The sequence below is a fragment of the Pollicipes pollicipes genome, unplaced genomic scaffold, assembly GCF_011947565.3.
Source record: "Pollicipes pollicipes isolate AB1234 unplaced genomic scaffold, Ppol_2.1 Scaffold_4881;HRSCAF=5763_pilon_pilon_pilon, whole genome shotgun sequence".
NCBI lineage: Eukaryota > Metazoa > Arthropoda > Thecostraca > Pollicipedomorpha > Pollicipedidae > Pollicipes > Pollicipes pollicipes.
The window spans coordinates 34,876,992-34,888,522 of record NW_023596576.1 but is presented as its reverse complement, the minus strand read 5'-3'; the positions used below and the strand labels follow the sequence as shown (position 1 = coordinate 34,888,522).

The following is an 11,531-nucleotide window of genomic DNA, read 5'->3' as shown; positions in this document are numbered from 1 at the left end:
GTTTGCTGTAAAGCCGTAAATTTATCAATTTAGGAGCACTTTTGACAGTTCCGGCACGTGGAGCACGGCGGCTTTTCCTCTCCTTAAAGAACCCCTTCCTTGGTAAAAAGGTCAAGGCAGTCATTCAAGCACACCCGGCCGGTCATGGATGGGCAGACTCAGGTTCCAAAAAGGGTCAAACGTCACTGGCGCGCGGCCGCGCACCGTGTACCGAGGCGTGGACTTGAGTTCTCCGGCGAACAGGTCAAAGAACTTCCCGAGTTCTGCAGGAACAAGAGACGCTTCCAAGCCTCCAGCGGTTTCTGAGTGGCACTGAGGCTGTTGTGGATGCGGGTGGATTTGGGCTTGGGCTGGTTGTCGACACGGGTGGCGCCCTCGTGCAAGCCCTCCAGCAGGTATCTGAGGAACTCTTGTGCGTCCTGCTGCTGATAGCCCGTAAAGCGGGCCGCAAACCGCTGGCATTGTACCTTAAATGGAGAGGTGGTCAGCGTCCGATCACCCCATCTGGGCTCTTCCACAAGTCGCGCATAAGCGTGGCAAATGCTCTGATGAGGGCACCCTTCATGGCGCAGGTGGTCGCCTTGATGCCTCTCGAGAAATCGTCTCATAGGATGTGGTCATGCAGGCCGCGGGTGTTGCTCAGATATTGCAGCACCGTGTTCACGAAACACGCATCGCCAGTGTTCTGGAGTCCCGTGTCGCGGGTCGTACCACACCGACATTTTTTATCGAGCTGATGATCCCGAACAGCGTGACGGGGAGGCGGGCGGGCCTGGGCAGGTGACTGAGCGGAGCTGCGCCCGGTTCCACTGTTCAGTACGCGCCCGCTTGGCTCGCCCTTCCCTTCCCTCTCCTGGGTGGGCCTCAGTTTCTCAGTGAAGTTGTTCAGCTCGGCCTGCAGCTCCGGAAAGCAACACTCTGAACCTGGCTTCACCGGGCTGTCATGCAGATCTGGGAGGTGACGGGCCGTCAGAGTATGTAGAAGGCTCACACTCAGGTGGCAACGAGTTAGACGTTCCATCAATCGGGCTGATGTTGGCTGCCTGCGGCAGATTTAGGTAAATCAGTATGGATGCGCCCGGCACATTTTCCGGGAACCAAAAATCTAGCTGAATTTGAAAATCTAACGAATAATTCACGTAACTATGTCCTACATGTTAGGCGCATTGGCACGAAAATGTAGCCGAGCTTACGACCTATCGCCTCGTTGAATGTTGGGTCTCTGATAATTAATGTTCTAGATGCAGCTGCTTAAAAATTAATTTTTCTCACCATGCAAACCCGAGACGAGAATCAGGACGAAAAATCAGAATACGCTACGACTCAAAAACGGTGCTCCTAAACATACCAATTTTCTCAGATTATTGTTTAGAACTAGAGAAAACCAAATAGACATTTCGTCCAATCCTAGTGGGTCGGCGACATCAATTGGCTTGAGTCGGCTTGGAATATTTGTACTACCAGTGCCGCTCCAGGCACTGTTCTGTGTATCGCCATCTGTGCTGACGGCTTGCGATGACTCACATCCGTTTCACTGATGCGCAAATATATTTCGTATAAATCCTGTAAAAAACAAATGTATATCACCGCTGCGCAACACGTGCTATCACCGCTTCGTAACAAGCTATCACGAAGTGTATCGTGTATATGACATCCGCACATAACACCGCGGTCGGCCGTGGTTGGCCGCGCCGCGCGCGTGCCCGGCTGTCCAGCCGCCCAGGAGCGAGAACCGCCTCTCAGCTGCAGGCGTGGCGCACGTGGAAGTTCACCACATACTCGGCGTTGGTGCGCTGCACGCTGATGGCGAACGGGTCGGTCGGGTGGAAGATGAAGGCGACCAGTCGACGCGGCGAGGCGCCGGCCGGGGGCGGCGGCGAGCGGCCGCTGACACCCGCGTGGATCCGGAACCTCAGCAGGCCAGAGTCGCGCGAATAAAACCTGCCCGCATGCGAGCGACGGTCGGCGTGGTGCGGTACGCAACCTGGAAAGTCAGCTTGACATGTCCTGACCACATACGATGACTCTCGCGGTCCTCAATGTGGCTTACACCGGCTGGGCCCATAAACGACTGGTACATCCTGCATGGGACCGTAACTGCTCTGCCCCCCCCCCCCCCCCCCCCCCCTCCTCCATGGACCATAAAGTAATTGCGGCAGACACCCCGGGCGGACGGGCAACTCGCACGGAGACCGCGCGCTATAGGCTTGACAGAACCAAAGGCGGACACATAACTGATCCCTAGACATACGCACAAAACACGCCGCAATATGCACAACACACGGTGGTGGCGGCCCCATACCTGATCCCTGGGTATACGCACAGAACACGGAGGCGGTGGTCCCAAACATCGGACGGATCGGTCCAAAGATCGTCTGACCCTTGGAAAACGTCATCTTGCTTAACATGTGAATGGGGCAACATGCGGAGGTGGGGCATCCCCAGACGCAACGCTTCCTTCTGTGGGGTTCAGTTGATGATATGTTGTCACTGCCGAAGCCTATTCTGCCTATTTAATTGGTGCATTTCAGCGAGCCCCCCCCCCCCCCCCCCCCCCCCCTCCTCCCTCTCGTAGTCCGGTTTTTTCCAGCCAGCGGGACTATCTTCATGCACTTCTGTTTCCCCATACAGATATGCCTGGTCAACTGATATTTCCTAGCTCAGTACACTTGATCGTCTGCTACACCCCAACGTTTCCTGCGAGCCTCATCAGATACGGCATTGTCTCGCTGCGCCGCTCTCCCGACCAGCATCCGCTTCCCCGCACGTGACTGTGCCGCGTGCTGCCATCTGGCAGCGCTCACCTGATGGGCTGTTCGCCACAAGGCTTGGGTCGCTCCATGGCCGACACCCACTTCTCGTCGTAGCTGAACAGCTGCATGTCCAGGTAGGGGCTGGAGGCGTACGACTGGCCGGAGATGGGCAGCTGCACCAGCAGGCGGCGCGTCGCCTCCATTGGGCTACCGTTCCGGGCCGACTCGATTGTGTGCTTGAAGCGCGCCTGCACGTGCCTGGCCGGCGGGATGAGCGGGCCGTCACGTGCGGCCGGTGCACGGCCGCTGGAGACGGCACTGGCGCCAGCATTACACTGTTCTCCGCGAGACACACGGCTGCCACACACGGCTGCTACACACGACTGCCACACGCGGCTGACACCCACGGCTGCGACACACGACTGCCACACACGGCTGCGACACACGACTGCCACACACGGCTGTGACACACGGCTGCCACACACGGCTGCTACACACGACTGCCACACACGGCTGCCACACACGGCTGCTACACACGACTGCCACACGCGGCTGACACACACGGCTGCTACACACGACTGCCACACACGGCTGCTACACACGGCTGCCACACACGGCTGTGACACACGGCTGCCACACACGGCTGCTACACACGACTGCCACACACGGCTGACACACACGACTGCCACACACGGCTGCTATACACGGCTGCCACACACGGCTGCCACACACGAATGTGACACACGGCTGCCACACACGGCTGTGACACACGGGTGCCACACACGGCTGCTACACACGACTGCCACACACGGCTGTGACACACGGCTGTCACACACGGCTGCTACACACGACTGTCACACGCGGCTGACACGCACGGCTGCTACACACGACTGCCACACACGGTTGTGACACACGGCTGTCCCACACGGCTGCTACACACGACTGTCACACGCGGCTGACACACACGGCTGCTACACACGACTGCCACACACGGCTGTGACACACGGCTGCCACACACGGCTGTGACACACGGCTGCCACACACGGCTGACACACACAGCTGCCACACACGGCTGACACACACGACTGCCACACACGGCTGCTACACACGGCTGCCACACACGGCTGTGACACACGGCTGCCACATACGGTTGCTACACACGACTGCCACACACGGCTGCTACACACGACTGCCACACACGGCTGTGACACACGGCTGCCACACACGGCTGCTACACACGACTGCCACACACGGCTGACACACACGACTGCCACACACGGCTGCTACACACGGCTGCTACACACGGCTGCCACACACGGCTGCCACACACGAATGTGACACACGGCTGCCACACACGGCCGTGACACACGGCTGCCACACGCGGCTGTGACACACGGCTGCCACACACGGCTGCTACACACGACTGCCACACACGGCTGACACACACGACTGCCACACACGGCTGCTACACACGGCTGGCACACACGGCTGCCACACACGAATGTGGCACACGGCTGCCACACACGGCTGCCACACACGAATGTGACACACAGCTGCCACACACGGCCGTGACACACGACTGCCACACACGGCTGCTACACACGGCTGCCACACACGGCTGCCACACACGAATGTGACACACAGCTGCCACACACGGCCGTGACACACGGCTGCCACATACGGCTGCTACACACGGCTGTGACACACTGCTGCCATACACGGCTGTGGTGCATGGCTGCCACGCACGGCTGCCACACACGGCTGCTACACACGGCTGTGACGCACGGCTGTGACACGGTTGCCACACGCGGCTGCTACACATCGCGCTGGTAGGGGGCATGACAGGCGCTTCCACGACAAATGTTTTGCGGACAAATTGGGGATTATCATGAAATATTATATATATATATATATATATATATATATATATATATATATATATTGTATAGATTCAAGATCCTGACGCCTCGGCACAGTAAATCCGTACCCAATAAATCGTAAAAAAGCAAACCGGCACAGTAAATAAATACTTCTTACCAGTGCTACCGAAGTGGTGCCTGGGCTGGCAGCCTGCAGTGGCTGGTTGACACCGAGGAGTGTCGGCTTGCATTGGATGCGTACATTGAGAGGCTGATGTTTACGATCATCAGGCCTACTATGCCTGGTAGCGACAATCCGCGGGTTGCTGAATCATGACGCTTTACGGCCGAAACGTTGAATGAAACGCTTTAATATGGATGATAACGAGAATTTGCCCTACGTTGTTTTCCAAATTATCGACAACCAGATCAAGTATACTTATCAAACTAGTCAGAATTGTAGTTCAAGGTGGTATATATATATATATATATATATATATGTGTGTGTGTGTGTGTGTATATGTATATATATATATATATATATATATATATATATATATATATATATACACGTAAATACTTAATGTCTCTATCTCGATCTCCATCTTCTTCAAGCAGCGTTTCTTGGAACACGGAAAACGGCTCCCTGAGGCACAAGAGTTGTCTGACTGACCTGGCATAGATGTTGTTGGACGGTGAGCACGTGTAGCGTGAGTCGACCGAGAGACGGGCATTGCGAAAGTTGTCGCAGAAGTTTTCGTAGATGTAGAGCAGCTGGGGCGACGTATTCTCAAAGACAGCCAGCACCCGGCTCGAGACCATGTTGTACACCACGAACACCGACGGCTGCTGGTTGTGCTCTGCACGGAATGTCACCACCTGGGTGGAGAAGCGGAAGGGTTAACACCGTGCGTAGGACCCGGGAGGGAGTGGCCAGCACTCAGACGAGTCAGAGATCTTTGCGCACCCCTGACAAGAAGTATCAGAATAGCTCGTCACTTCCACACATATCACTCGGCGGTCGACAGCAGCTTGGATGATGGATAACAAGCGTCATACCAGCGTCATAGCTGGTAAAACTTAGCGCTGAAACTAAGCACATAGACATGATCAATGCACGACTAATCAACATTCTATCAGTTCGATCAACGGCGTGATCAATCTGACCAGTCTGGAGCTGAGCCCGAACAGGATGTGGTCTGCTGAGCTCGGAAAGGGTAAGGTCCGCTGAGCTAGGACAGGATGTGGTCTGCTTAGCTCGGATAGTATGCTCCCCAGTGTACATACCATAATACATCGCGTCTGATGCATTCTAATCTGAGTGGAGGGTGTGCAGCCGGCACCCCCGTCACGGCTCACCTCCTCGCTGGCGTAGCGAATGAGCAGGTGATGCGAGTCCAGCAGCTGCATCTTCCACATGCGCAGCGAGCGGAACTTGTTGAAGTACTGGTAGAAGCGGCGCAGCTCGTAAGGACTGCCCTCCTCCTCGCTGATGCGCACGGCTCGCTGGTACAGGAATGCCAGCAGCCGGTGTTTCAGGCCGCAGACGAACTCCTCCCTTCGAGACAACGGATGTGACGGCTCGGATGCGCTCTGTCATTCTACGTAACCTGCATTTAATCTGATGCCCGGTCGCAAAGCGCTTAAAACGATAGACTAGCTATCCATAAACAGAGGTGCCTCAAAGACCCCATATGTCCTTCGGGAACAACACGGCTGGATAATTGCGGAATACTGAAATTCCCCACAGCTCAATGGACATCATCGCTCATCGAACTGGGGCGTAAGGTCAGATTTGGGACGATCAATAGTTGGACCCGCACACAGGTGCGGGAAACACGCGATTCGAGCCGCCGTGTGCACGCTGCACCTACACCTCTCCGCCCTAAAAACTAGCACGCGAATGTGGTGCGTACACGCACATGCCGCTGCAGATCGAGCGGGCACCCGCTCTGAAAAACCCACTGCGATTTGATTCGACGCATTCGGCGCACGCATTCCCTGCATTCACATGGATGCAGGACATGCGCGTGTCTGGTGCGAGGGGTTGCAGTGGAAACACCACTCGATGGAGTAGATCAACAAAAAGAAAGAAAAACTTCTCGAAGTAAAGAGCATGCGCCAACAGGGAACGTGCGCTACTCACCCGCCCGGCGGCTGGATGTGGCCAGGCGGAACCGTCACCTGGTAGAACAGCTCGTCGTCGTCCGAGCAGAACCGGCCGATCGTGCGCACGGGGATGATGGAGCCGCGCTCCGTCACGCTGTAGATGTGAATCGTCTGGTGCTGCACGGACAGCACGGCCAGCGTGTCGCCATACAAGTAGAGGCCCTGGTTGTGCGACGTGAAGATCTTGTCGCGCTTGAAGTGGATCGTGTCGCACAGCCGGCCGCGCCCGATGTCCACCACGTGCAGGGAGTAGTTCTCGAGCGGCGTGCGCGCGCCGGGCGCCACCCACTCGTTGGTTCGAGACGCGGCGCCGGCCGTCTGCTGCTCGTGCGCGTCCGTCACCATGGCCACCGAGCCGACGATCACGTGCACGCCGTCGTCGGTGAAGAGCGAGCACTCCCGGTTCAGGTTCTCGCCCTGCGGTGCTACGCGCACGCTGCGCAGCGCTGTGAAAAAGCTGGAGAAGAGGCGACGCTTGGCGGCGTCGGCGGCCGGCCCGGCGTCGGCCAGGAGGTCGCCGGCGCAACCCTGCAGCAGCGCCGCCGCCGCCGCCGGCCCGTTGTACCGGTACACCTCCACACTCTGCTGGTCGCCCGAGATTGCGATGACGTGCCGCCCGTCCGGCGTGAACTTGCGCAGCGTGCACGGAGGCTTCTCCACGGCCTGCACCGTGTAGTTCGGGAAGACGTTGACATAGAACGTGCGGTGGCAGCGGTATGGTTGCCGTGGACGACGGCCGCCGATCTCGCGCAAATACAGTTTGGTTGCCAGATTCTGAGGCTGTAAACGCCTCCTCTTCAGAAAGTGAAGGTCGGACATTGCGATTATGTTCGGCGTGATACTGCAGTTACGATGTCATGAGTGATGTGGCAGATGCAACGTCCCCATCAGAGATGAGACGCCACTCATGCAGCCAACCTGCACTGGTTTGCAAGGTCAACGTCGATGTCATCATTAAATGAAAGTGAAATATATAGAATGTCTACATTTTACACGATTACCAATTTTCGTCATTTGCTGACGATTCTGTGACGCACTGTCTGAAAAGGGAATGGGACTCTGGTTAGTCTTCTTTCCAAAATGTATTCCCCTCCCCCCCCCACACACACACATACACAAACGCAGAAAACGCAGCAAAGGTGCTTAAAGTGACTGTGTTTATCCAGTACACAATGCCTCTACATCTTTTCAAAAAAGAGGCAAAACTTGCAACTGCACCAATGCCCTACACTTTCCAAACATATGGAACAGTGAAAATATTGTTGTTTCTATTGTAACCTGGACAGTTTCTGTCATTGCTTCATAGTGCCATCACGCTACGGCGTTACGTGAAAGCGGTGGGCACATAAACTTCGCCATAAAACCTGTGTCACTCCAGCATACTGGTCTACTATACTGATTGTGAACATGGCATGGAATGGGAGATTTAATCTTTCTCATTTAAAGGACAAACACTTGTTTGCCTTGTCTACCTGGGAAACTGTGTGCCCAAAACGGTTCTGGAAAGCAAGTTACTTCTTTCTTAGCAGCTGGCATCAACAGGGTTTGTTAATTGCCTTTTGCAGTTATCTACTACCATGACTTACTACCTTAACTTATGGAGGCCTAAGCATGGGGCACAAGTTTAACAAGGAGTCCAATCTTGTTAAAACATTTACTGCTAACCCAATCTCAGCTAAAATGAAGGCAGGTTGCTGCACTCAACAATGCACCCAATAAAGGAAAAATAACTGCAGAAAATGGGCAAGATCTCTTCAAAATGATCACAAACTTAATAGAAGTGGGTGTGACCATGACGGTCATGGGTGGGCCTCCACCATGAGTAGGCCTCCCCTTCCTCCCATCCACAGCAGATAGTGGATGGGCTCTGATAACAACTGCCCAAAAGAACAGTCTCTATTCTGTGACTTGGTTTTGTTTACAGGGGATGCTAAGGCTTTACAGTATGCTTTTAATGGTTGTTGCCACATTGTTTTTGGCACATTGTTTTGGCAGAAAACTTTAGTTTGTTTCTGTTATACCTTAAGCTCAACCAAAAATCTTAAACCTGACCCTAAAATATTACCTTTTGAAAAGCAGCAGCAAAACACAGATGAATACAAACCCTGGTGCACTATGAGCCATTGATTCACACTCAAAATTCTGACCAGCCTGTCCCCAGCTTGCATTTTGGCATCTACCCTGTGGAGACAGATGCCTCCCTACTGACCTTAAATGTCTCCCTGCTCATGAAGCTTTGCCTTTGCAGAGAAAAAACAAGGCTGAAATCAGTGAATAACCTTAGAAAGCTGGATGGTCTGGCTGAAGATTTCAAGACTTATGTCCTGTGGGGCCTGCTCTGACCTGCAGAGGGCCCATTACTGACCATATTGACCATGACCATTCTGGCTTGCAGAATGTCCACTTTCTAATTCTAGGGGGCTCATTCAGGCATTTAAGGCCTGACTTCCCCCCCCCCTCCACCAACTGGAACCAGGTTTTTGTGCCCTGGACTGACAAGCATTTATCAGAGGTGAAGTGAGTAACTGAGTGCACAACCATTTTTTGAAGATCAGACATGCTCCAAATTAAACTTCTTAGAATGTGCTCACCTGCAATAATTGTTTTTTAGGATATGGGTCAGTATGCTAAGAGCACTCGAAGCTTGGAACAATTTTAGTGGATTCCATCAATCCCACAGACTGTTTATAGGTGCACCCCTTGAGGACACCCCTCAAGTAGATGTCATTTAGTTCTCATTTTTTAAAATTCAATCATATAGTTTCCTTTAAAATTGGATGATGCGCTCTTCCACGAATATTGTTTCAGAAATTCATACTATTTATCCCAGCAGCCCATTATGTTTTGATTCACCCTCCAAGTAGGTGTCGCTTAATTTTCAGGTACCAAAAACGGTAGGTTTCTATCACACGATTATCTTGAAAACTAGACGAAAATTATTCGATTGACATTGCTTTGAAAAATCATGCCGCTTACACTCCAAATCCACTCGTACATTGTCAATATCAGAATAAGTGGGGCACGCGCCAACGCCGGGTATCTGCAACGTCGTACTGATGGAGCCGCGCGAGGCCCGCGTTGGTGCTGCGCCAGGTGTTGCGCATCTTTTCAAGGAAGTGTGGTTTCTGTATGCACGTGCCAGCTGATGATGACGTCAGTTCCAAAGCGAATGTGTTTTTGACGTTGATGACGTCACTGATATACCAAACAACTGCTGCGTTTTCGGGACTGATTCCGGCCAACTGGACCTAAAGGGACTGCACGGGGATCAGATTTAAACTGTAACATATCTGGCGACAGACTAGACCGGACCGGAACGAGACAAATGGGCAGGGGGAGTGGGACAAATGTGCCCGACTGGGATAGACTACATTGGATTGAAATGGGCTGCAGTGCAACTTAACGGACGTTAGGTGAATAAAAAGGATCCCAAGATCCCGCACAGGATTAAAACGAGCCAGAAAAAAACTAGAACGATACCAAGATGACAGGAGAGAGCTACACGGGCATGCCTAGGTTCCCCGTTCTGTTCAGTCTTGCATAATCCGAACCAATCAGTTATAGACAGTAAAGGTGCGTCTAGAACTATATCGAGATGACAGGAGAGAGTTACACGGGCACCCCTAGATTCTCTTTTCCGTTCAGTCCTGTTTCGTCCGAACCACTTAGGGATAGATCGTAAAAGTGCGGCAAACACTGGGTCGGAATGGAATGGAACAGGCTGCGATGACTGGACTCAAACAGGCCTGACTGGATAGAAAAGAACCAGTTACGCTCATTTAACTCCTGACCGTTGTGTCTCGCAGCGGGCTGAACCAGGAAAAGCATGATAGCCGATAAATAGATCATATAATACCAGGCCATAGGGAAGATAGGCCATGTAAACGAAACGAAAGGCCAGGAGGCCACAGGGAACGGGGATGAAATGGATTTAAATGGAATGAAATGGATTGAACTGAACTGAGCTGAATGAAACAGAATCTGAGGAAGAAAATGAACGGATAGAGAACGTTGACATTTGGAACGGGTTGGACCGCATTTGACTAAACTGGACAGAAGAAAATAAAAGAGAACCGGAAAAGTATCTCGCGCGTCAGCTGCGGTTCTTTGCCTGGCAGCAGTGGTAACGCCGCGTTGGGGTCACAGGATGTAAATAGTGAGCTGTATAAATGATTTCGAATTTCGCACAGCCAAGGCAGGTTTGCACATATGCCCGGTGTGGAAAACATTAGCTCAGAGCTTCCAGCGTATTGTATTGTTTTTGTTTATAATGCAACATGGTCGAAAATCACAGCACAGCCACCAGCATACGCAAACATAAAAGACGTCGCACGTGGCGAAAGTGCCGTTTTAACTATGGACAGACTTAATCACAAGACGTCTTTCGGATTTAACAGTTAAAGGCTGAATATTGTGTAACTAAGCACGCAAGCATTGTGTCATTCAGTGTGTGGAGGCTTGGAATATGCAGAACGGAACTGGCATGGGTGAAGTTACAGGAATGACACTTCAACTGAAACATTTGGGACAGGTCGTGCTTTACACTTGAAACGTGCCTAATGTAAAACGCCTCGTCGTACCTAAATTCCGCTCACGCGCCTTGCCACGCTACGCAGGTCAATGTCGGACTATGGCTGTCAGTGACGGCCATTTCCAGAGAACCGTTCAACCTGAAGCGACAATGGAGTGTTGAACGAAGCCATGTATCTCTGAGAGTTTCCTAGTCGATGGACCATTTAGGTTAGAATTT

The 11,531-nt window shown here is 52.9% G+C and overlaps 1 protein-coding gene across 5 annotated transcripts; it reads right to left on the bottom strand.

Annotated features, from left to right (window-relative positions):
* Positions 1-1,498: 1,498 nt before the first annotated feature.
* Positions 1,499-9,866, bottom strand: LOC119101437 (DET1 homolog). 5 transcript variants are annotated; one of them, XM_037224777.1, is made up of 6 exons: positions 9,836-9,866; positions 6,759-7,821; positions 5,972-6,170; positions 5,286-5,491; positions 2,805-3,011; positions 1,499-1,941 (listed from the first exon to the last, which is right to left on the bottom strand). In XM_037224777.1, the coding sequence occupies exons 2-6, from the start codon at positions 7,598-7,600 to the stop codon at positions 1,740-1,742; spliced, it is 1,656 nt and encodes a 551-aa protein (XP_037080672.1). In that variant the 5' UTR covers positions 7,601-7,821; positions 9,836-9,866; the 3' UTR covers positions 1,499-1,739. The 5 variants fall into 5 exon arrangements, with proteins under 5 accessions (XP_037080672.1, XP_037080669.1, XP_037080673.1 ...); XM_037224774.1 differs by lacking the exon at positions 9,836-9,866 and adding an exon at positions 9,777-9,835; XM_037224778.1 differs by lacking the exon at positions 9,836-9,866 and adding an exon at positions 9,777-9,828 and having other exon boundaries at positions 6,759-7,817.
* Between the last annotated feature and the right edge of the window lie 1,665 nt (positions 9,867-11,531).

Coding starts and splice junctions, on each gene's coding strand:
- LOC119101437 (XM_037224777.1), bottom strand. CDS start 7,600: ATGTCCGACCTTCACTTTCTGAAGAGGAGGCGTTTACAGCCTCAGAAT. Junction 6,171..6,758: donor CACATCCAGCCGCCGGGCGG/GTGAGTAGCGCA, acceptor GTTGTCTCGAAG/GGAGGAGTTCGTCTGCGGCC. Junction 1,942..2,804: donor TGTGGCGAACAGCCCATCAG/GTGAGCGCTGCC, acceptor GCATGCGGGCAG/GTTTTATTCGCGCGACTCTG.